Here is a 26213-nt window from a genome sequence, read left to right on the forward strand (position 1 = left end):
TAACCTTTGTTACTAGATTTCAACAGGATCATCCAGTTTCCTACGTGGACTGTAAAGAATCTTTACTCGAAGCCTTAGCCAATGCAAAGTGGCCAATTGCCAACCAGGAGCTTGTGATGTTGGAAGATGAGATTCTAACAGCATTAACATATCTACAACAGGCTTCTGATCTTGAAATAGCATCCAAAGAAGAACCCCAGAGAATTTGTCCACTCCATATCTGTCCCACTAAAGAGGTTGGTAGCTGCTGCTATTTATGTTTTTTGAAGAAATTTCCAAGGCAGCTTCTGTAAAAGAAAGTAGAATGAAGAAATAGAAACAAGACTTCATAAACAAAAACAGTTTACAATAGCAACCAATGTTTCTTAACCTTGGAAGCTTGAGGATGTGTGGACTTCAATTCCCAGAATTCCCATGCTGGAAGGGGAATTCTGGGAGTTGGTCCACACATCTACAAATTGCCAAGTTTGAAAAACACTGCAATAGTGCAACACTGCAATAAGAGCCAAGGTGGCGCAGTGGTTAAATGCAGCACTGCAGGCTACTGCTAGATCAGCAGGTCAGCGGTTCAAATCTCACCGGCTCAGGGTTGACTCAGCCTTCCATCCTTCCCGAGGTGGGTAAAATGAGGACCCAGATTGTTGGGGGCAATATGCTGACTCTCTGTAAACCGCTTAGAGAGGCCTGAAAGGCCTATGAAGCGGTATATAAGTCTACTGCTATTGCTATTGCTATTGCTATTGCTAGTGGCAAATATGCAGAAGGTGTGATTTTGAACTTTACTTTTCAAGTATTTCTAACATGTTGCAGTATGGAACAGTCAAAATGGATTTATTTTTTGAATTGTGTGTGTACTGAAATGATGCATTTTGTTATGAAACTTCCTAGTTTTTGAGGAACTTGAACTAATTCTATAAAGCTTCTGAGGGCACTTTGAAAGAGCCCTGGTGTTAGCATTGCAATGCTTTCTTAAAACATGGCTGCAACGTAATGTGTAGTTATTGGTTTTTTTTTTAGTCTGGAGATGTAGTCTCCCTGTTTCCTTCTCCTACCTACAGTTCAATTCATTAAAGAAGGAAAGGAGGCACCATTACAATTTTTGTATCAGAAATTGCCTTTTAAACAAGCAGGCCTACATAGAGATGGTTTCTTGATCACAGCAAATAAAAAAAGAATGAAAGAACCAATTAATGAGTGAGTGATTGATTGAGAAATATTGAAAATAGCTGTTAAGGTTGCCTGATGTAATTTTAGCATGGTCTTTGACCAAGTCTCCAAAATCTGCTTTAGTAGTTTTGAGAATGCATTATGGGCTATGTTGATATTTCCCTGAGAAAACAAGGCCAAATAATGTGAATGTACTATTTGGAGTACAATTAACATTACTTCATATTTGAATAATGCTTTTCCTATACTTTAGTATGCATGTGTATATACAAACACTGAGTATCGGGCAAGCTTTTTATTCAGAAGGTACCTGCTAAGGTAAGGATTTGAGAAACTAATTCCCCCAGAGATAGTTTGATTAGAGAGGCCTAGAAGCCCTGTCAATGAATGAACAACTGAATAAATTTGTTGAATCCTTAACCTTTGTTAAAATGGTAAAATTGCTGATTTTATCTGCATAATGGAAGTACTCTGGAGTTTTTCCAAATAAAATAGAGATCTGTTGATTTTCCAAATCATTACATTTGGGGTGCAAGGGACATGAAACATCTTTATTTAGCTATGAGATTACTTTAAATATTCATTTCAAGGAAATGGGCACGTTTTACTTGGCTAGGAACAGATGTAATCTGTAATTGAAATATACAGATGATAAATGAAAACTCTTGCCTTTCAAGGATTACATTCAGTCAGAGAAATGGGAATTATTGACAGGGAAGGTTATTAAAATGCTAATAAAGACTTTTTAATAAGGTCTTTGGCAAGCATAATATAGAAAGCTTATCAGCAGGAAAAAGCCAGACTTCTGGAGATTTCTAATGGTGTGTTTCTTCTATCTTTAAAAAGAAAACATCTGAAAAGCTTTCTTTTCACTTGCTTGGGCTTTATTTTTTGGTGTTATTCAATTAGCTTTTTCTGTTCCAGTTGGAAGCTTTATGTTAATCTACCATAATCTGTTCTAAAGATTACATAAGATTTCAATGTTAATAGTTATGTACAGAAATGACCAACCTGTAAACAGCCCAAAAACTAGATAGTAGCATTTGGGTATCTTTGAATTTTTGTTTAAGTCTTGTGTGTAGGCACAATCAACATAAACTCTTCTGCCTCCTCCTCTCCTGCAATGAATAGCCAAGAAGTTCAGTCCTGCATGTCCTTCTAGCCTTACATCTATAATTGGTGGAAGAAAAGGTTGCAAATATGATTCCAAAAGCAAGCAAGTACATCTTGGCTCTTGGAAGCAGGATGATGCAAATAGGACAATTGTAGCAGACAGATAAGGCATAGGCGGAAACCTCCCATATAGTCCTTCTGCTCTGCCTGGACAAACACTTGTTCAAGCAGGAGGAAATGATACCTGGCAGCAGCTCAGTTTTGATAAAAGAGAATATTTGTAGCTCAGAGTTGAACTGAGGGGTCCTTTGTTATCTCTCAGCTTGGTGCACTGATAATGTTACCTAGTTTGGTAATGAAATATCTGCAAGAAAACCATCAAGCTCAGAAAGCACCAAGGACCTCGCAGTCTTGCTTTACCTGGATAAGCTTCCCAAATTGAATTATCCTCCTCAAAATCTGGAAGGTTCCTGATCTGCCCTTTTGAGAATCCCTGCATTAAGGTTATTGTTCTCGGAACTTTCTTAAAGATTTGATCTATACTTCTTCTCAAACACATCAGATTGATAAATTAGGTAATGATAATTTTGCTGTGACCTTGATTTGTACCAACTCATCAATTTCCTTAATTCATAGGCTTATTCTGGTTCTCTCCCCCACCACAACTGCCAACATATGCTGTAGACACGATGTGATTAACACAGAGCAATCACTTATCCTGAGACAACCTTTTTTAGCAGCCCAGTCAGAACATCATCCTTAGTAACTGTTAATCTGCATCTTTAAAGCCTTAAGAACTGAAGGGCAGAAATGTAGGTAGCATTCAAGATTTCATTTTCACTTCAAGAAAATAAAAAGCTTTAGCTTTTTCAATTACATCCTCCTAAGTAAACAATTATAAAAATGTGACTAACAGACATTAACAATTTTCATGAAATAATTAAAATCTATTTTTAATGAGAGAATAACTTTCTTAAGAACCCCTAACTTCATTAGCTATCAAAGAGAAATAGAAGTATTTTTATTGATGGCCTTCTGTGACCAACTCTTTGCTTATTGCTTTATTCATGTGGATTATTAAATAGATTAAAGAATTGCATAAATAAATCTGTAAGTGAGGCTGTATTATCACCATTATAGTACAGAAGTAGATTATTGTGAAAGATTTGTATTGCTTTACAAATCTGGATTTTGAAAGCTCTTAAGATGACTACATGTAATTCAGTTTTGAACAAAATTCAGTGAAAGATCTATTTGAGTAATTAAAATCAGTTTATTTGGGGAAAATGAAGCATACAGCAATTGCCAAATCTTTGGATCAAAAACAGGAAAGAGAGAAACAGAAAGAAAGAGAGAAAATACTTTCTATTTTATATAGTACATACAAAATGTTTTGTATACTTTATCATTACCTCAGAAAGAAGACATGTTTTATACTACATAAATTTTTTAAAAGATTTTTTTATCCCACCTTTATTATTTTCATAAGTAACCCAAAACAGCAAACATACAGTACCTAATATTCCTTCTCCCTTCTATTTTCTCCAGAACAACAACCCTGTGAGGTGGGTTAGGCTGAGAGAGAATGACTGGCCCAAAGTCACCCAACTGGCTTTCATATCTAAGGCAGCATTAGAACTCACAATTTCCTGGTTAGAGCAAGTGTTAGACTTTAGAGCCTAAATGGCCCCTTCCAATATTATGATTCTGTCATGTTAATCATATTGTATGATCTAGTTGGCAAAGACAATCTGAGGCCAAAATTGGAAATTTCTTTTCCAGCTTTATGACCTGACATCTTTAGGAACTGAAAATGCAAATATCTTATGTGTCTATTCCAAAGTCTGTGAAGAACTATGGCTTTATATTGCTGAAGATACAATGATCAGACAATGAGATTCTTTATAGCTTTAGTTCAACTTATTTTTCAAAATTTGATTGACACATTTTCTAGAAAGCCCATTTTATTATTTTTTGATACTGTAGAAAAGTACAGAAATTTAAATTGTCGATTTTATTGTATTTTGTTTTCTTTTAAAAAAAATTACCTTGGAATTCAGTTGCTGTAATTTGTACTGTTCAAAAAAAAAACATCAGTAACAATTATACTATTGAGTCAAACATTTCGGTTCACTACAAATATTGTTATTATATAGGGCCATATTTTTGACAAGTTTATTCTGCTTAAGTCTTAAATGTGTTGTGTATATCTGTACTTTGTTTTCTGTTGATTCTGCTATGATAACATTAGAAAGAGCAAATATCTGGTGTTCCCTATATAATACAGGCATTTTTATTAACCACAGGCAAAGAAACCAAAAACAAAAGTATTTGATTATCTCAAAGGCCAAAATGTCATCGCAAGATCAGAAACCACAGGATTTTATTACCCAGGTAAATATTGTCTACAGGAATATATTTGGGATAGAATTTTATTTACAATTAATAGCACAGAGATGATTTTAAGAAGTGTTCCAACATTCAGCTAACTAATACTTCTGAAACCAGTTATGCATAACAGAATTTACTGCAACTCTTTAAGATATAAATACAAAAGAGAATATTGGGAGCGAAAGTAAAGATTTGAAAGAACAGGCTTGGATGATTATACATTTGCCTGCTTTGAACACAATTTCAGAAGATGTGCTTCCCATTTGACACAAGTGCAGCATTTCTTAGACATGTATCAAGGCAGCCTGTTTTTTCTGACTTTTCCTGTAAATGTGACAAAATGTGCCACTGCTTCTATTACCTTTCATAAGTGGGTTCTTTAATGTAATGGCAACTTTTTTCAGACTTGCAGCTTTAATGACTAACAGAGTGTGTTTGATGTATGCTTGTGGCCTAAACTATTTTTAAAACATCCACAATGCAAGAGTTTGTTCTCACATAGGTAGCAATGACAAAGAGCAAATCTGATCACTTCAAAAACAAAGGAAAACAGGCCAGCCCATTCAAATGAGATAAATACAGGTAGTCCTCAGTTTTCAACCATTCACTTAAAGACTGTTCAAAGTTATAGTGGTACTGTAAAAAATGATTTACGGTGAAACTGATCCTGACAACTTGCACCTGTTGTAACATCCCCATGGTCACATGATAGAAATCCAGGTACTTGGCAACCAGCATCTATTTATAACTATTGCAGCATCCCATAGTCATGTGACCTTCCCATCTGGCTTCTGACAAGCAAAGTCACTTAACAATCACATTAACAACTGCAGTGATTTGCTTAATAATTGTGGCAAAAAAAAGATATTAGTTTCCATTACTTAGCAGTAGAAATTCTAGTCTCAATTGTGGTTGTAAATTGAGGACTATCTGTAGTCAAGTGGCAGGTAAGACAATAGAAAGGTGTTTGATAACTGTCTTTACACAGGGCTAGTCTTGAACTACGATAGTTGGTTATGCTTCCTGGCTTACTTCAATAAATGCTCCTGTGTTCATAGAAGTCTAGTGAAGTTATCCAAGTGGTTTACATTTTTGCTTGGTTGAATAAAGCTTAATATCCAGATGTGGTTTTCAGAACCGAAGGAACAAAAAATGATGTATAGCAGAAAAAAGAGTGGGAATATGTATATTATTATGATAGTTGGGAGTTGTGCCAACCTTAAAACTTTCCTTTTTATAGTTGGCATCACTAGTGAGATTATCTTTGGTTCCCAGATCTTAATATAGTTCTTGTCTTTCAATTCATAGCTCAATTTTCCATAATGTTTCCAAAAGCAAGAATCACTTAAACAGGCTTTTTTCAAAGTTGATGGGTTTCCATAAGACTAGGGAGGGGGATAGAAAGAAAGCAAACGTTCAAACACAGTCAGTTTTCTCCCCGCAGAGATTCGGACCCTCACCTCTCTCCAGGCTTTCTGCAAAGCCGTTAAAACCTGGCTGTGCCGGCAGGCCTGGGGTTGACGAGTTCCCTTCCCCTCTCGAATCGTGTGACTGTTGACTGTCTTTTTAAATTCTCTTTGTACCTTGTTTGTTGTATTTCCTTCTTGTTTACCCCCCCCCCCTGGGTTTGTTAGCCGCCCTGAGTCCCTCCGGGAATAGGGCGGCATATAAATACAATAAACCTTATAACCTTAACCTTATTGCTAAAAAATTTGCCTCTTGATCAGAGATTCCTAGAATGTATTATTTTGCTTAACAGGTTTCAGGGCCTGAAAAAGTTTTAAAATCCCTGTTTTAAAAGATCCAGTACAATTTGTTTAATGTGCAAATACATACTGGTATATTTTCAATTATTTGCCATTGATAAATTGTGGATATGAAATTGGAAGTAGGGCCAGGCAAACATCTATTACATGTTAGGCATGAAGATGAAAACAGGTTGCAAGGGTGTTTCAGATGAGGGAATGTATGTATTTATATAGATTTAAAAACACCCAACTCCAAACAAGAAGTTTCGCTGCCATCCTGGAGAAATATGCATATAGATACATGCATACAACCCTTTTACAGATATGTGGTTGAAGGGGGAACTTGCTCCCTCAGTCCAGCTCCTTAATTCCTCAAACAGTCACGCTACTATGGAAACCCTGATCTCATCTGATTTTGGAAGCTAAGCAGGATCAGGCTTGGTTAGTATTAAGATGTGGGGACTGCCTGGTACTACTGGATGCCGTGGGCTTTTATTTGGATTCAGACCCGAATGGGAGGGAGATAGACAATTTCTAAATTTGATTGATGAACAAACAAACATACATCTTAAAATCTTCATCTCAGCCCTCTTCAAAATCCAATTGATAGTGGGTCCAGAAAAATAATTTATCACATTGAATAAACTGAATTACAAATTGCATTGTTTAATCCCACATTATTTTTTCTTGATAATGTGGGATTATCTTCAAGAGCAGTAGTTTTCTTGCTTTTTCTTCAGGTGGGAACTTTTACAATTCTGTTACTTAAATTCCTTTTAAAATATGCATCTGAACATTGTGCATGTAAATTGAATTTTGGGGTTTTTTGTTTCAGGAACAGTGGTGAAGAGCATCACATCATTTTATGCACTTGTTGATTTTGTTAATGGACAGAGTGAGATTGTCCCCTTGAAGTTCATTTTGTTTATTGGAGGTGCGACGTCTTGTCCACCCTTACACGTGAGTAGCATGCTATTTCTCAAGATAAGTTTAGGTTTAGGCTGCATGGTGCTTTTTAAAGGCAATATGCTTTTTATTTGAATATATTTGGAAGTTCTCTGTGAACACAAGATCAGATCAGAACAGCTGGTTTACTGTAGCTTTATGCTAAAAGTCCAATTTGATCCTGTAAAAATGACTAGAGCAGAGGTGTCCAAATCAATTTCATTGAGGGCTGTGTCAGGGTTGTGTTTGACCTTGGGGGGCTGGAGTGCGTGGGTGGGGTGGTCATGGCCAGCATGATGTCACTTGTCAAGGCTCTGGTTTTGGTGCTGATGGTCTCCTGCAGCCTTCTGCCTGCAGAAATAGAGCTCATGGGGGCCACTTGAGGCCTGCCTGGACTCCTTTTTCACTGGCAAATGGCTGCAGGAGAACTGCACAGCCAAAAACAGAGCCTGAGAGGGCCACACATGGCCCTCTGTTTTCGCTGGCAAAGGCACCATGGGCTGGTCCTTTCCTGTTTCCAGGGCAGCCACATGGGCCAGATCTAAGTACCCCAAGGGCCAGATCTGGCCCTGAGGCAGAGATGGGTTGCTACCGGTTCCGGTGAACCAGTAGTGGAAATTGTGACTGGGTTGCCGAACCAGTAGGGATGGCAGGCTTGCCACACCCTCAAACCGGTTTCCCATTTGCTGCGGCATGTTTTTTAAAAACATTTTTAACATTCTGCGCATGCGCAGACCTATTTACAGGCAACTGCACACACATGCAGAGTGTGCGCAAATCACGAGCAAATCATGTATGCGCTGGACTGGTAGTAACACCAGCAGAAATTCCCCCCTGCCCTGAGGGTCTTGAGTTTGACACCCCTGGAGTAGAGTAACAGAATAACAGAGTTGGAAGGGACTTGGAGGTCTTCTAATCCAATCCATGCTCAAGCAGGAAACCCTAAACCAATCCAGACAAGTGGCTGTCTAGTCTCTTTTTTCGATGGAGCACCCACAACTTCTGGAGGCAAACAGTTCCAGTGGTTTATTGTTCTCACTATTAAGACATTTTCCCTTAGTTCTAGGTTTGTTCTCTCCTTGATTAGTTTTCATCCATTATTTCTTGTCTTGCTTCCTGGTGCTTTGGGAAATAGGTTGACCCCCTCTTTGTGGCAGCCCCTCAAATATTGGAATATTACTATCATGTCATTCCTTGTCTTTCTTTTAGCCTTTTTTACTAGATCTAGACAAATCAGCTACCTTTCCTAAAAAGAAACATTTCTCCATAATTTGCTGAGTGAAAGGTATATCTATTATGTAGGTATAATTTTCCATTAATTGTTCTACACAGTAATAAATCGTAATGACTATATAAGTCATATGTGAAAAGGGTAAATGTCTTTAGAGTAGACAGGGATCAAGATTTGGGCTGTGAGGGATGGGAAAGGGATTTATCCTATTTTTCTCCCATGCTACAGTCTTGATCAACTTGATCAAATCTACTCTGCCTTGCTGATCATCTTGGAAAAGGAATTGCTATAGACCTCATTGCAATTTTCATCCTGGAACTAAAAATAGTTTTTGTTTGGGTTGCTGTAATGCACCATTTTTTGATAAAAAATATTATAGAGTTGAAAGGGAAATAGCTTTTCTGGAACAGCAATTCCATGCAAATTGAAATAGATTATTCTTTTAAAAAAATGGCTAGTGTTGATCAGCAGTTTTTATCTGTGATTTGATGTGGTTCATTTTCAATTTGTACACATAACTGTTTGCAAAATGCACCTCACCGTATCAAATTGGAAGTGAACCGTATTAAATTCATTTTTATTTTCAGATAAGTATCAGAGCAATGTGCTATGGAAAAACATGATCTGGCACATCTGGCATTGTATGTTTATAAAGTAAATTGACCCTTGATTTTTTTTTCTTTTTGTTTTTTCCCCCCAAAATAAAAACATCAAAACTAGTTTGGGTCCCATGTAGAATTATAAACATCTTTTTTAAAATGGAGGTGATAGTCTAATAAATACCTGGGCTTATTTCTTCTTTCCATATTTTATAAATGAAGGTATTAACTCTACATTCCAATGTCATTCATTCATTCATTCATTCATTCATTCATTCATTCATTCATTCATTCAATCTTTATGCAAAATCTTAGGTGGCTTATGAAAATGAAAGGTTACAAAACTCATAAAACTACCCAGTTGTAAAAACCACAAACCATTGCACCCACTTATTTATATGTAGCAGCATCAAAAGGTACCAGAAGTGTAAAGATGCATGTTAAAAATAGTTGATAAGATTGAACTTCCATAATGTTTAATACACCTCAAAATCAATGAACTTTGTAGTGAAAGAACCACAATAACAATAAAGCTAGTGCTACCATTAGACAGAAATTAGGAGGAGCAGGAAAAAAAGCATATTTGCTGCCATTTAGTGGCCATCTGGACTTTTGCAACTTAGAACTGTTTGTCCTAGAATAACTATGTCAGTGCATTTCCCATCAAGGACACCTAAAGAAAGTGCTGAAGATCAGCTTTAATGACCAGCATAGTATATACCTTTGATGCGAAACTATGGCATGTGTGCTAGAGGTGGCACGCAGAGCCCTCTCTGCTGGCACGCGCGTCGTTGCCCCAGGTCAGATCTCCGTGGCGTTTTTTTTGTGAACTTCTGTTTCCCTCCAAACAATGAAACAGAAGTTCACGAAAGAAGATTGTGATTGTAAGCCGCCCTGAGTCCCCTCAGGGAAAAGGGCGGCCTATAAATCTTAATAAATGAACTAAATGAAAATGAAAAGATCTTACCTCTTGCTGTGCTGCTGGTGTTGGGATGCCCTGCCTCCTCCCAGCCAGCTGGTCTTTGGATCTCTGCTGACATGTGTGTGCATGGTCATGCATGTTCACACATGTCCATGCACATGCAAACATTTTAGTTTGGGCATGTGCGTGCACAGTTTAGGCACTTGGTGTCTAAAAGGTTTACCATCGCTGGTATATACAGTACTGGGGAGGGAGTATCATGACCTTGATATGGGTTCGGAAGAGAATTAACATCCAGTGCAGGTAACCTCAGTACAGTTCACAGAATAGATGTGGGTGCCATTTGCTGATTGAGTTTTAGCATTTTGTATCAGTTGAGGCCTGTGTCTTCAAAGGTAGAATCCTGTAAAGTACATTATGGTAAACAAATGGTTATTGGAACATGATCATTGTAGCTAAGCTGTCCTAGTTCAGAACATATGTAATTAACAAATCAAATGGAGCTGCAACTGAACATATTCTGCCCTTTCAAGCTTGCACCAAAGGCTATATATCTAGTTTTTTACTTTTTAGTGGATAAAGCATAGGTTCATTTATGTTACGTTTTGGGGAGTGGAATGGAATTTAAGAGCCATAGTGGTACAGTGGTTAGAATGCATATTGCAGACTAGCTTTGCCCACTGCCAGGAGTTCAGTTCTGACTGGCTCAAGGTTGACTCAGCCTTCCATCCTTCTGAGATCGGTAAAATGAGGAATCAGATTGTTGGGCGAAATATGCTGACTCTGTAAAACCACTTAGTGAGGGACTGTAAAGTACTCTGCGAGAAGCCAGAGGTGGTATTCAGCCAGTTCTGCCAGGTTCTGGGGAACCAGTAGCGGAAATTTTGAGTTGTTCAGAGAACTGGCAAATAGGATGACCACACACCTGTTGCCTCCCAGCTGATCTTCTTTGTTGCCCTGAACAGGAGAACAGAGCTGGTTAGTGGGGTAAGGAGAGAATGGGGATTTTGCAGTAACCTTCCCCTGCCATGCTGACAAAGCAACGCCATGCCCACCAAGCAAAACCCACAGAACCGGTAGTAAAATTTTTCGAATTCCATCACTATGTGAAGCGGTATATAAGTCTAAGTACTATTGCTATTTAACTGCAGAGAAGAGTCAGGTATGGGTTGAAATTTTTAATTAAAAATCTGTATATATCTTTGTATATTCTTACTGGGTTCTCACCTTTCTTCAGATTCAAACTTTAAAACTTTAGGATATTTACATTTAAGATAGGTGTGTTCAACTCACATTTATTATTATTCAACAGATTGGAGATTATGTATTCACCAGAATAAGGAAGCCATCAGGTGAAGAGTATTACGTCCCTGGTGTTGTCATAGCAATACCAAATAAAGCTGATTTAGATGATAAACTCTACACAGTTTTGAAATACAACAATAAAAAGGTAAGCAATCAATGAGCAACCCACATCTGGCTGGAATTGCAATGCGCTGAATGTACCAATTCAAGGCTCTGCCAGGATAGGAATTATTTCCTCATCTTTTGACTGGTTAACTCAGTGTACCTCAACCTCAGCAGTCTAAGATATGGTTGAGGAATTCTGAAAGCACACACGTCTTAAAGTTGTCAGAGCTGAGGAACAATTGATTAACTGATGAAATGGTAAGCATAGAACTTCTTTTGTCTTTTCCAAATTTAAATTCCTGCAATGTGTTACCTAGAAAGTGCTGCAAGCACTTTATTGATACCTGAATCTTTCCTTCAATAATATGCTTTGTTCCTGATAATTAAGTATTTCAGTAATTAATCAGATAGACAAGTAGATCCTATTCAGTGGTGAAATTCAGCCGGTTCTATCCGGTCTGGGCAAACCAGTAGTGCTGGCAGCGGGAGGCTCCGCCCACCCGCCCAGATGTCATCACGTCCCTTTTTGATGCTCTGCCCATACGCAGAGGTGGGGCATGTGAGCACACTCACATTTTTGAACCAGTAGTGAAGGTAAGTTGATTAAACCCCTGATCCTATTGTAATACTCTGTTATATCCCAAAAATAATGAAAAGCAGAATGAGCAGAATAAAACCTTACTATTTTATCCAAGTGATTTTTTAAAATATCATTATAAACTAAAGCTTTTGTAAAAGACATGAAAATTATTTAGAAGAATTCCTCTTTTTCATGGTTATATAAATGCAAATCTTTTACTAAAAAAATTAAAATTTATAAACAAGAAAAAGAGGAAAATAAAAACTTCTAATTACATATTCAGTACAACCTATGCTAAAATTATATAAAATGTTTATATCTCCTACATGGGGCCTTAATTCATCCTCGGCTCTTAATACAGATATCTTGTCAGGGTTCCAAATAGCATCCAAAATTAAATCAGAGTTGAAGACAAAGTATTGCTCAAAGTTCCAATTTATTAAGAGATAATGTTGGCACATCTAGGAAAACCCGAATCTGAAAGCTTCCCCATTTTCCCCACCCAACTGAAAGTTCACAAACTTGCCCCACACTCACCAGCCCATCACATGGTCCAATCTTCCACTGCCATGCTGGCAGTTTCACCCATCCAATTCCAGTCAGGTGCAGAGGTGCAGAGACAAAGGATGACCTTGGCTTTCTAGAAAGGAATTTTGTTTGGGCTACATAGCTTCTAACTCTGTACAATCCCCCCTCCCATTTTCTCACAATAGAAAAAGCATACAAGAATAATAGAAAGTGTGGCAGGCCAAAGATCCAAAAAGAATATGGCTGCAGGCCTGACATTTAATTTACTTCCAAGAATATTGGAACAAGGGAAAGTTGGTTAAATTCGTGTCCTCTCAACTAACCAGCTACTACAAAGTAATATTTCTGTTACTAAGAATGCTCAGAGCAGAAAGTAATACATTTAGATAGTGTTCAACTTTATAAAGCAAAAGATTACCAAGAATTTTTAAAAATATATTTTTAAAAATTATATAGTTCCTCCATAATATTTTTAAATGGGTTTCTCCCCCCAAAAGCTACATATAACAAAGCCTTTTGTTTAGCTGCACTTTTCCAGAAATATTATATACTATTAAATCTATGAAAATAGTTGTACTTCAGATTTATAATCCTGGATATTTTTTTTGAATATGTATATAAAGATATATTTATTCCCTGTTTATAACCAGCTCTTTGTTGGTGCAATGAAAAAATAATAAACAAGATTTAATGATGTGTTAAAAACCTGAGTTTTTCAATATGCACAATGTTTTTGAAGACTAGAAGTCCTCCAAGGTCACTTCCAACTCTGTTATTCTGGGTTTTCCTCTTCTTTTCAATATCTTTATTTCTTAGCAAGAAAACAAGTGGCATGATGGCCTAGAGGTGGAGGCACTCACCTACCACTCAGAAGGTTGAGAGTTCAATCCTAGGTAGCAACAGATGTCCCTCCCTATTAGGGTGCAAAGAGAAGATATTTGCTGTGAACTCCATGTAGGTGTCAGGGAGCCAGTAAATCTCAGCTCCATTCAGTCAACCTAGCTCTACACCAAATTAAGGGATAACAGGGTTATAAAAAGAAAAAAAAATCTTAGCAATAAAAACAGTAGACAATTATAAAGTGGTGTCATATTTTTTTTTTGACACCAATTTGGCCCTAAAACAAAGAAGTTAAGGTGGTTGTTTCTACTTCAATTAGCAGTAGCAATAGCAATAGCAGTTAAACTTATATACCGCTTCATAGGGCTTTCAGCCCTCTCTAAGCGGTGTACAGAGTCAGCATATTGCCCCCACAGTCTGGGTCCTCATTTTACCCACCTCGGAAGGTTGGAAGGCTGAGTCAACCTTGAGCCGGTGAGATTTGAACCGCCGAACTGCAGTTTAGCAGTCAGCTGAAGGGGCTGCAGTACTGCACTCTAACCACTGCACCACCTCGGCTCTGTATTAGTTCCCTAAATAGGTAAAATAAGTATCTAGCATAAGATACATAATTAATAACAGAGTAATTATTCAATATTTTGTTTAAACAATCTTATTTTTGACATTATTTTGAAGATGTCTACTATAGTAATCAATCTTTGTTATGGAAGATTGAAGAATAGTCAACTATTTTTTAGTAAATAACACTTGCCTTTTAAAATATTCTGAGAAATTGAGTTCCAGAACATTGTGCTCTATAGTTAATCAACTCACCACCTTTTCTTGTTGTTTAACACATTTCTTTAATTTGAATTATTTATAACTCGTTATATTAAAAATCAAAGTTTAATCTTTTAAAAATGTTTTGTTGTAGGATCATTGTGTACGAAATGGGCTTTTTAAAATTAGTCATAGAAGGTACACTTGTTCCTGCTGCTACATCAACATGACGAAGATGATGGATTACCTCATGTGAGCATGAATAAATGCTTTTCGTTGTATAATTTAAATGCATGTAATGCATATAGGGATGTGGTAGCTCAGTGGCTAAGATACTGAACTTGTCAATCAGAAAGGTTGACAATTCAGCAGTTTGAATCCCTAGTGCTGTGTAACAGAATGAGCTCCTGTTACTTGTCCCAGCTTCTGCCAACTTAGCAGTTTGAAAGCACATAAAAATGGAAGTAGAAAAATAGGAACCACTTTGGTGGGAAGTTAACAGCATTCCGTGTGCCTTTGGCGTTTAGTCATGCTGGCCACATGACCACGGAGACATTTTCGGACAACACTGGCTCTTTGGCTTTGAAACAGAGATGAGCACTCCTCCCCCTAGTGTCAGGAACGACTAGCACGTATGTATGAGGGGAACATTTACCTTTAATTCATATAGTCAGATATCTGTTAAACCAGGTTCCTGCTACAACTGCTCATGTAACTATCAATATTTCTGACAGATTCTTCATTTCAGAAACTTTGAACACTATTTCCAGTGATTTCTGTCTTTTGTGGATACTCTTTGCATTGGAAACTAAATCCTTACTCGTTCTGAGAAAAAAACATCTGCCTGTTGCAAATAACTGAGGATGATAGTTATTGGAAATAAAATAGGGGGAAAAATAAATTTCCCTCCCCACTCATATGAACTCAGGGCTACATAAGTATCCATGCTCCCGTATAATAAATTATGAAATTTGCCAATGTAAATTAAACTTTTAATGTAGCAATACATACAAGCCTTTGTAATCAAGACCTGTTAAAATTTAGTTTTGTTATAGGGAAATGGAAGAAATTCAAGCAGTGACACTGGATTTTATGTTATTTTTCAAGAGCTGTCAGGAACTATCATGTAATGCTCTGCACCATCAAAGCTATACCTTTCCATTTCAGTTCTATTTTATTGAGCAATAACTTGTATTCCCAGAAGGGCATCTCTAGTTAATGTAGTATGGCTGGCATCCAATTTAATTGAAAAAAACAATTGTACTATTTAATAATTGAACCCTTTCAAAGCTATTATCTGGAAGAGCTCTTTATCAAAACGAGCCACCATTATTTTCTGAATTGCAGTGAACTCAGGAGAATATATTTGCTAAAATTTAGCTAATTGCCGTAAGCATCTGCAGCAAGCCATAATGATCAGAACATAACACATGTGCAGTGATACACCTAAGGAATGTCAGAAATCATATCATGATGTCACAATACAGGTTTCATCAGATGCTTCCTTCCACTCCTGTAGACATCTATCCATACAACAAAAGAGACCCAGAATAGGATTGTATGAAATAGTAGGACGGAGAATTATGACAGCATTATTACAGCAAAGACTGTTAGGTTAGTTTCTGTATGAAGTATCCAAGGATGATCTGATGATGACATTTATCACTCTGTTGATCATGAGGTTTAATTCAGCTTATCTGGCTGGCTAGGTGGTTAGCCCATAGTTCCATCACTGTGCTACATGTGCCCCTCCTGTGTGGTTAGCGGAAGGGGAAGAACAGAGTGCATTGTTCTTTGGTCATAAATATACAAGGGCTAATACGTGATTTGCACAGTGATATTTAACCATAAATGGAAAGTATGTAGGATGGGGATTATCAGTAATGCATTGGAGTATAGATATAATAATGAACAGAATAAAGAAAAAAAAAACCATCATCACATGCAGCATGTCGTTTGATTACAGTTGTTTTAACATCTACATCTTCAAATAATGTTTACCATCTCAGATATTTCCTCTAATGTAATGTTTTTTTTCTTTGTTTCCCCCCCCCCCTTCCTTCTTGGACCTTTTTTTTGTCCTTTTTGGCTTCCCCCCTCCCCCCACCCTTTTCCCCCCCCCTTTCCTTCTTGGACCTTTTTTTGTTCTTTTTGGCCTCCCCCCCGCCCCCACCCTTTTTTTTCTCTCTCCCTTATTTTGTTGTTTTTTGTTTTTTAAACCCTAGCTTATTGTGGCGCTTATTAAATATACAAAAGAGAGATACGGGATGTATAAACTTAGTAGGGATGCACCTGTGATTAAACGACATATTGTATGTGAAGATGGGTTTCCCCTCCCCCCCTTTTTTCTTTCCATCCTCTCCCTTTCCCATTGTTGTCTTTGTAACAAAAAATAAAAATAATTAAAAAAAATAATAATGAACAGAATAGATATAGAAGACAGGTATAAATATATTGACAACTGCTATCGTTCCCTCCTTGTCATTCTATACATAAAATAAATAAAATGTTGGCAGAAATTTGGAGTCCACCATGCCTACCTTCATTCTGTTTCCTCCTTTGTATTCTAGACCAAATGTAACAGTCCCAAAGCACATCCATAGAGCAGTCGCAGAGGCCGAGAAACAGAAAAATTCTATATCTGTAGGAGGGGATTGGAAGAAGAAGAAGAAGAAGAAGGACAGAGGAAGAGTTAACAGCAAAAAGGAGCGTTGTAAAGAATGGACCTCATCTGTCGGTGATGAGATGTTTTCCTCTAGAACTAAACGAAGAGCAAATAGCTTGTCACCTACTTTTCATCGCAAAAAAGAAAGTACAGGTACAGAAAGTAAACAGGAAAAAAAAGTAAGACAGGTTATAAGATCAAATGTAGCTAAAGTGGATCTGCTCCATTAGTCCTTTTTATCCATTACCTACTTGATATTTCTGATCTTAGTATATTTATGTTTGGAATTTTGCCATTTATTTTATAGATTCTTACATAGCCCAAAAGGTAGACCATCCAGATGCTACTTCATGCATATGTATACATCCATATACATTCTACATGCACATAGACCCAAATAACTCAACTACTGTTCCAATGATAAGATGGCTGTTCTCTTACAACAGAGACCTTCCAATAATTCCTTTTATCATTTCCATCTTCCATTATCTGTTTCTTTTCTCTTCCTCACTAAAATTTACTAAATGGAATAATTTGTTCTAGTCCATCATCTCCTCAATTAACATGCCCACAGTGTGTTATTTTCTGCTTCATGAACAGCCAGTTTCATCTGGTTCAGAACTGACTGATTAGTTCTTTTTCCGTTTCATGGCATTCTTGGTAAATTCAGAGGTTCTGTCCTTGGTCAGAAACATATCTGCCCCACACATTAATACATTCCATATTCAGGCACTATTTATACATTCAAAGGACAGGTTGGAATCAATGAAGCAAAGATAGAGCTTATTATATACACTTTTCCTCTCCGTTATCTCTTTTTTATTGGCTGTTTGATCTTGTGTTTCTCTTTAAATTATCTGTTCCTTTGGCATTTCTCTCTACCTGCAGCTCTTTTTCTTTGTAATATTTTAGGAAAACATGGCTTGTGTGAAGAATCAGTAGAATGGTTCACTAATTTGAGCATTCTTTTGCATCTCCTTTTTCCAATAGAGGTGTACACCATGTTCTTTGCCAATCTTTGCTCTCACGCTTCCTGTTCGGTCTCTTAACTCATCCCATTGGTATTTTATCTTTACCTGATTAATAGCTGACCTGTTGTCTCTTGTACCTTACTTTCTCTTGGAATTGATTTTTAAATTTAATCCCATTATACAAATCTTTTGCCTATAATAGTCTCTAATTCTGTCTGAAAAATATTTCAGTGACAGGCATCCATAGAGGATGTGTACACACAAATGACAAAACTTATACTTATAAGCTCTGCCCTTTTCATGTAACACACAAGTACATCATTATTTTAATGAAATATTGACTTACCACATTTTTCGGAGTATAAGACACACTGGAGTATAACCAAGATTTTGAAGAGGCAAATTTTTTAAAAAAAGTTTTTGCACTCCGCAGACCTCCCAAAAGAGGCCAATTTTTCACGAAAATGGACCCGTTTTATTCCAAAAAAAGGGCATGAATAGCCTTTAGGAGGCTTGTAGAATGCTCCTCGGTGCCCCCCCCTGAGCAAAAAACTGTCCATTTTTCATGAAAACAGGCCAATTTTTGTCAAAAAAGGGCATTCATAGCCTTTAGGAGGCTTATAGAGTGTTCCTGGGGGCTGGGGGGGACACGACAAAATTGAGCAAAAAATAGTCTGTTTTTTGCTTATTTCTGCCCTTCCCAGCCCAGGAGCATTTTGAAAGTCTCCTAAAGGCTATATGCATAGCCATTTTGGTGAAAGGTGCAGGGTTTCAGGGGGCAAAAAAATGCACCCTTTGTATAAGATGCACCCAGATTTTCAGCCTCTTTTTTGAGGGAAAAGAGTACATCTTATACTCCGAAAAATATGGTACTATGAATGCTCCTGATGTCAGTATAGTATTTCCATCTTTTTTTCATCTCATTTGTATTAGATATTAGCCTTATTCTTGAATATTAGTATCCTAAGCACAAATTGTGATTGGCTCAGTCTTTATAAAAATATATTTTCTTGTTATATTCCTCCATTGGTTGAAGTAACTTTCCTTGTTCTTGCTTAATACAGATAGTCCTCGGGTTGTGACCTCAATTGAACCTAAAACCTCTGTTGCTAACCGAGAAATTTGTTGTCCATTTTGCCCCATTTTACAATCTTCCTTGCCATATATCACATTTCAATTTTACTAATTTCATATTTCCTTGATTCATATTTCTCACAGTCCATGTTACACTGGTTTGTGCCCTGTTAAATGAGAAACTTTTATTTCAATACTGGCTCCATCAGTGATCTAATGCATTCTGGCTTTGCCTTGAACATTTCATGATCTCGAAATCTATTTGTTTGATGCTTTTCTTCAGTAATTAAATGAGTGACCTTTAAGTTGATATCATTATCTGGCACCCAAGCCTAAATGTTAATCTCAATGTTAGATTTATGCTCCTGCCAGCATCACTCTCGAGGTCATTGATCTGATAGGAGGGCTCAGAAATCCCAAAGTATAGGTAGTTCTCAACTTACGACCACAATTGAACCCAAAATTTCTGTTGCTAAGTGAGGCATTTGTTAAGTGAGTTTTGTCCCATTTTACGACTTTTCTTGTCAAACTAAATGACTTAGTTTGTACACAATTCCCCCCCCCCCAAATTAAATCAAGATGTATAGAACAAGCTGTAGCCATCATTATGTCTGGGTTCATTTTTCACCCTACACCAAAATGCACTTACCACATTAGCAGTGCAGTGTAGAAATCAACCGATCATAAACTATAGATAATGATTTATGTCTTGCATGAAGAATGAACCCAGTCTTTTGCAATGTATTCTGTTTGAAGTAAACAAGTTATTGTTAACAGTTGTGTGGTTTAATTTAGGAACTACTCAGAGTTATTATACTGCAGAATGATAGCACCTGACTCATAATAAATATTCATTTTTAGTTTTGCATGTATTGTAGAATTGCAGAAGATGAATTCTAAATAGTAAATTCTGAAATGAAGGAGTTAGTATTGAAATTTGCTGTCTTGATGGAATGTGTGTACCTTCCATTTACTAGAATCTATCCATCTCTTGTCTAAATTATAATCTTGTTGACTTCGTATTATATTACTATATTTTTCTTGGTCTTTAGTTTCATTAACTTTACTTCCCTTTATTGATACAATGTTTTCTTGAGTCTTTTATTATATATTGTACACAAAAATAATAACCCATGACAACAATAAAACACAATGTGTTTATAAAACATTCTTAACCATGGTTTTCTCTTTTCAATCATTCCACAATTTTGTGAATTTGCATGACACACTGAATGAACCACACTGAACCACAATGTGAACATGTGAATTTGTGCATCATAGAAAACTAAAATAATGTCAGTTTGTGATTCAGTGTGTTGTATGATTATTTGGAATGGGGGATGGGTGGTTTGTAAGATTCAGTAAGGTTTCTGCAAAACATTAGTAGAATAAATAGTAATAGTAAGCCAACATTTATGCTAAACATTATAATAACTGAATTTACGCACTGTATTAAGTCAAATTCAAAGACACTACATATTGAACAAGTTCACACAGTACACTAGATTAGAATAAAATGGGGCTGAGCAATTTATGGAAATTCAAAAAATTGTCCCAGCCTGTTGGGAGGATCAGTCGTTACATGGTATGTTTCTTAAATAGTTGTACATTTTGTAAAAATAGGTTTAGGATCTCAAATTGATCTTATCGTGATCGGTGAATCTTATTAAGGCTCAAGAGAAATATGATAGTTACTTTCAAAAAGTATGTTTAAAAACATTTGAAGTCAGGCCTGATAATCTTGAAAAGTCTGAAAGGCGCTTTTCAAAAGGCAACTAGATTGTTTTTTTCCCCTTGAAAATGTTTTGCTCCTCATCCAAGAAGCGTCTTCAGTTCTGACTTCTCATCCAAGAAGTCAATGCAAATATGTGGATATATTTAGAAACAAACCAGGATATTGCTCAGTAAAACAAATGGTTAATTGCCAAGAAGCGTACAAGTTCTGATGATCAAGTCATAGATTCTCTTGTAGTCTAATCTTCACACTAGTAGCACCTTTATCCTTAATACATTAACAAAAATATTATTAAAAACAATGATGCCCATTGATTCAAGAATCGGGAAATTATGTCCGAAGTTGGGGAGCAATTTTCTCAGTGGTCCTCATCATTAGCTATGGATTTGGATTTGGATTTTATTTGGATTTTATTGAGGATTTATATGCCGCCCTTTTCCCTGAGGGGACTCAGGGCGGCTTACAACAATATATTGTTGTAATCTAACATCCGAGACCTATTTGGCTTCCCATCCATGGTTGAAGCACTTTGGTTAGTGCTTAAAAGTGAACAAAAACCATGAAGCCTCCCCTCCCCCTCTACATTTCTATATATCCATCCATCACATTGCCACACATGACAGCAGAGTTCCACCCATGCATTCTTTGGCCCCTAACAACATGCTTACTGTTTTACCATTTCAGAAGTTATTGCTGATGGAGGAACTCCGTACAGCTAGTCCTCGACTTACGACCACAATTCAGCTCAAAATTGCTGTTGCTAAGTGAAGTAGCTGTCAATTTAGTAACATGGTTGTTAAGTAAATTTGGCTTCCCCATTGACATCGGTTATCAGAAGGTTGCAAATGTGACTCTGGGACACTGCAATCATCATAAATATGAGTCAGTTGCCAAGAGTCTGAATTTTGACCACGTGATCATGAGGATGCTGCAATGGTCTTAAGTGTGAAAAATGGTCATAATTTTTCAGTGCTATTGTAACTTTGAAAAGTCACTAAACTGTATTTATTTCAGTAACATTTATTCATTTAATGCCTTTATTTTCTCCATTATAGAATAGTTTGCATTACAGGTAGTCCTCGCCTTATGGTCACAACTGAGCCCAACATTTCTGTTGCAAAGCAAGACAGTTAAATGAGTTTTGCCCAGTTTTACGACCTTTCCTGCCACAGTTGTTATGTGAATCACTGCAGTTGTTAAATTATCGTATTTTTGGAGTATAAGACGCATCTTTCTCCCCTTAAAAGAGCTTGGAAATGTTGGTGCATCTTATACACTGAATACAGCGATTTTTGGGCTCCCAAAGCCATACCCCCGCATCCCATTTTTGTGAAAAATGGGCAAAAAATGGGCATTTTTTTGCCAAAATGAGGACGTTTTTGCCTTCCCCCATTCCCCAGAAGCACTCTGCAGGCTTCAGCAGGGCTGGGGCAAGGCAAAAATGCCCTCGATTTTGTGAAAAATGGGAGATTTTTCACTTGCCTTGCCCCAGCCCTGCTCAAGCCTGCAGAGTGCTGCTGGGGGCTGAAGGAACGCAACAACTTTTTTTTTCTTACTTACCTCTTCGAAATCTTGGTGCGTCTTTTACACCGGTGTGTCTTATAGTCCAAAAGATACAGTAGTAACATGGTTGTTGAATGAATGTGACTTTTCCATTGAGTTTGCTCGTCAGAAGGTTGCAAATGGTGATCACATGACCCCGAGATGCCGCAACCATCACAAATAAATGCCAGTTGCCAAGCATCTGAATTTTCATCATGTGACCATGGGGATGCTTCAATGGTCATAAGTATAGAAAGCAGTCATAAGTCACTTCTATCAGTGCTGTTGTAACTTTAAACAGTCACCAGTGGTGGGTTGCAGGCAGTACGCCCCGGTATGGGCGTACCGGAGCCAACCCAGAGCACCAGATACCATTCTAGTATGGTGCTCTGGAGGGCCCACCCACCCACCCGTGCTCCTTACCGGTGTTTAAAGGCTTCTGCGCTTCTGCGCAGGCGCATGGTGCGTACAGCACCTGCGCGACGCTCCACGGAGTAGCTGGAGCATCACGGAGCATCGCAGAGGCGCTAGGATGCATGCGTGCACTGCACACATCCATGAGGTCGCCACCAGCCCCATTTCAACTGTACCAGTTTGAACGGGATTTGCAACCCACCACTGACTGTCACCATAAAAATAGTTCTAAGTTGAAGAATACCTGCATTGCTAATGATATGTCCTGTTGTTTCTGGCTGAGTCAGCAGATCACTTTCCACAGTTCTCACTCAATTCTTTCTCCCTTAATAATAATCTTCTTTTGTGCCGACAGCTGCTTGCAAAACCTTCCCGCCTGGTTTTTCCTCCAGCGCTGACAAGATCTGTCTGTCTTCAAGGGCTTCTGAGTATAGGCCCCACAAGGATCTTTGGAGCTCTCTCTATACTTCTGGGTACCATCAGAGCACTTCTGATCAGCCTAGCAGTTATAGCAGCAGCAGTAGCAGCAGCAGCAGCAGCAGCAGCAGCAATGCCTCCTTTTCCAGCATTGAGAAAGTGGAAGAATTGGCAAGACGGCTTCAGCAGTATCACATAGCTCAAAGGAAGGACAATTCCACCAGTTGCAATTAGACAGCACGCAGAATGAAAAACGAGGAAAGGGGATTAGTTGCCGCTTTTGAAGCTGTACTATATCAATCCTGAATAAACCATTTAATTTGATATTAAACTTTTTATATATTAAAATTATATAGCATTACAAGATCTTTGTAAGGAGATCTTTTCAAATGTGGCCATCCAGTTGCCTGATATATTGGCACAGAATAAAGCATCTCTACTTGATGTATGACCAATGGGTCATGATGCCCATTGTAGGGTCGTGGCTGTCCTACACACCTCAAAGCTGCTAGCAACAAATTTCACACTGTGTTTCAGTGATAAGCCCTCCCTCTGCCTTTTCCTACCATATTCCTCCATGAAGGAGACTTGTGTGTAGGTGTAAATGGGAGAGTCTGCCAAACAACTTTGAGAAGGGTTCAGACAGCAGAAGAGAGTATAATGGAAATGTTCAATGACTTAGCAACACACCGTATTTTTCAGAGTGTAAAGCGCACTTCCCCCCAAAAAAAAAGAAGTTGAAAATTTGGGTGCAGTTTATACACCAAATGTAGCCCCCACACCAGAGGCCAAAAACGTGAGGCATGGAGGCAGCGATGGTCTGTGGCAATCCCTGCAGCCTGGAACAGCTGATTAGAGGTATGCCGCTAGTCCAATCCACCCGCCCATCAGCTGTACTGAATCAGATTGTAATAACTGACCTGGCTGGTCAGCGTTTGCAGCAACAATCACATTCAGACGGCACAGCAACTGATTCAGCAGGATTCAAAATAATGATAATACACAATACATTACCAAAAGCAGGTATTTCAAGGTAGCAGTAAATACAAGTCAAACACAAGCAGTTTTACTTTCAGTTTTTGGCTAAGCTAGGCTCCTTCCTGTCTCCTTGTTGCTCACACAGCAAATTTCAGAGTCCAAATAGCCCTCATTGGCTAATTTAGTTGCTATGCCTATTCATTAGCTGACCTTGTTACCATGTGTCCGCTGAATCATTGGTGGGTTCCGGATCCCGTCGCAAACGGTACGCTGTGATGGGGCCAGGCATCCACCTCAGGCACATGAGCTGTACACACATGTGCACCCACCGCCCTGCAACGCTCCAGCTGCTCGGCGGAGGTCACGCAGATGCTGTACACTGCGCACATGTGCGCAAATGGCCCAGTTGACTTAAATACAGTTAAGGAACGCAGGCAGGTGGGTGGGGCCTCCAAAACACTGTTCCAGTACAGTGGCCACTGTTTCCAGCTGCTACCGGTATGTCCCACCACTGATCTGAATACCATGGATGCTAGTAGGCAGATTTTTTTTTCATATTTTCCTCCCCCAAAACTAAGGTGCGTGTTATACTTTGGAGTGTCTAATACTCCGAAAAATATGGTAAGTCCCATACAAGTGGTCCTCAACTTACAACCACAATTGAGCTCAAAATTTATGTTGCTAAGTGAAACATTTGTTAAGTGAGTTTTGCCTCATTATGCAACCTTTCTTGCCATAACTGTTAAGTGAATCACTAGCTGCTAAGTTAGTAAGAAGATTGTTAAGGGAATTTGCCTTTCCCTATTGAGTTTGCTTATCAGAAGGTTACAAAAACTGATCATCATAAATATGAGTCAGTGTCTGAAGTTAATCACGTGACCATCAGGATGCTACAATGATAGTGAGTGTGAAAACAGGCATGTTACTTTTTTCAGTGCTGTTGTAACTTTGAACAGTTACTAAATGAACTGTTGCAAGTCGAGGACTACCTGTAAAGAGAGATTGAAGGAACTGAATATGTTCATCCTGGACAAGAGACAATGAAGTGCAACTATGACACAGTCTTCAAATACCTAAAAACACATTCCATAGAACAGTGATGGCAAACCTTTTAGGCACCCAATGCCAAAAAGGGAGTGCTCATCTGGGCCACAACCCCAAAGAGGAGCTGTCCAGGGGGCATGCGCACAGCGGAAAATGAACTTCCAGTTCAGTTCTAGTCTTTTGGTTACTAGTGCACATGATCAGCTGGCCAGAAGACCAGATCTTCCAGTTTCTGGCATTGTTGCATGCATGAAGGCCAGCTGATCAACGCATGCACATGTGTGCCAGAAACCTGGAAGAGGAACGGCAGAGGTGGTATTTAGCAGATTCTGATCAGTTCTGGAGAACCGGTAGCAAAAATTTTGAGTAATTTGGAGAACCGGTAAATACCACCTCTGGCTGGCCCCACCCCCCCCAGCTGCCTCCCGAGTCCCAGCTGATTGGAAGGAAATGGGGATTCCCCATGCCATGCTCACCAAGCCACACACACAGAACCAGTAGTAAAAAAATGAGAATCCCACCACTGAGGAACGCATAACAATGCACATGCCAGGCGACCTGGCTCCACATGCCACTTCGGTCATGTGTGCCAAGGGTTCACCATCACGGCCATAGAAGGTCAAGTATTGCTCTCTATTGAGTGCAGGGCATAGAAGAAGGGATTTGTGTTGTGAAAAAACAGAGTCCAATCGAATTTTAGAAAAATCTTATTAGTGGGAGCAATTAGATAATGAAACCTGATAGAGGTGGTGGGATTCCTAATACTGAAGTGCAACTAGGGAGATGGACCACATAGTCTATGTAACATCTTTTAAGTCTGTGCTTCTTTTAATTGAGATGGGGTGGGAATCACTATATATTTAAATTTTGATCTCTATCACTTTTAAAACATTCACCATTAAAAAAAACCCCACAATGTAGTAAGATACATTAATACTTCTATTATGCAGCTTGAAACTCTAAAGAATGCTGTTTGGCTCCAGTCAAATTCAATTTACCATATGCAGTCCATCAGGTTCTCAATTGCTTATTCTCTGTCCAGAGTAACAAATATCTACCCATACCAAACTGGCACAGAGCAGTTCTCTTTTTACTTTTTCTGTCTCTGTTGGCACCAAAAGGGCCATGGTACTAAAAGTT

At 38.2% G+C, this 26213-nt stretch overlaps 1 protein-coding gene across 2 annotated transcripts in view; it reads left to right on the forward strand.

Annotated features, from left to right (window-relative positions):
- VWA3B (von Willebrand factor A domain containing 3B) overlaps nucleotides 1-23382 on the forward strand; it is a 98930-nt gene extending 75548 nt beyond the window's left edge. For both annotated transcript variants that reach the window (XM_087726636.1, XM_087726637.1), the window contains exons 23-29: nucleotides 17-236; nucleotides 4587-4674; nucleotides 7255-7379; nucleotides 11429-11566; nucleotides 14388-14485; nucleotides 16804-17051; nucleotides 22990-23382. In XM_087726636.1, coding sequence (XP_087582762.1) covers nucleotides 17-236; nucleotides 4587-4674; nucleotides 7255-7379; nucleotides 11429-11566; nucleotides 14388-14485; nucleotides 16804-17051; nucleotides 22990-23285 — 1213 coding nt within the window. In that variant the 3' untranslated portion in view covers nucleotides 23286-23382. The remainder of the gene's footprint in view (nucleotides 1-16; nucleotides 237-4586; nucleotides 4675-7254; nucleotides 7380-11428; nucleotides 11567-14387; nucleotides 14486-16803; nucleotides 17052-22989) is intronic.
- Nucleotides 23383-26213: the final 2831 nt, after the last annotated feature.

This window comes from Thamnophis sirtalis, unplaced genomic scaffold (genome assembly GCF_051295495.1).
Source record: "Thamnophis sirtalis isolate CommonGarterSnake01/CBP01778 unplaced genomic scaffold, rThaSir2_p1.2 scaffold_12, whole genome shotgun sequence".
In the NCBI taxonomy this organism is placed as follows: domain Eukaryota; kingdom Metazoa; phylum Chordata; class Lepidosauria; order Squamata; family Natricidae; genus Thamnophis; species Thamnophis sirtalis.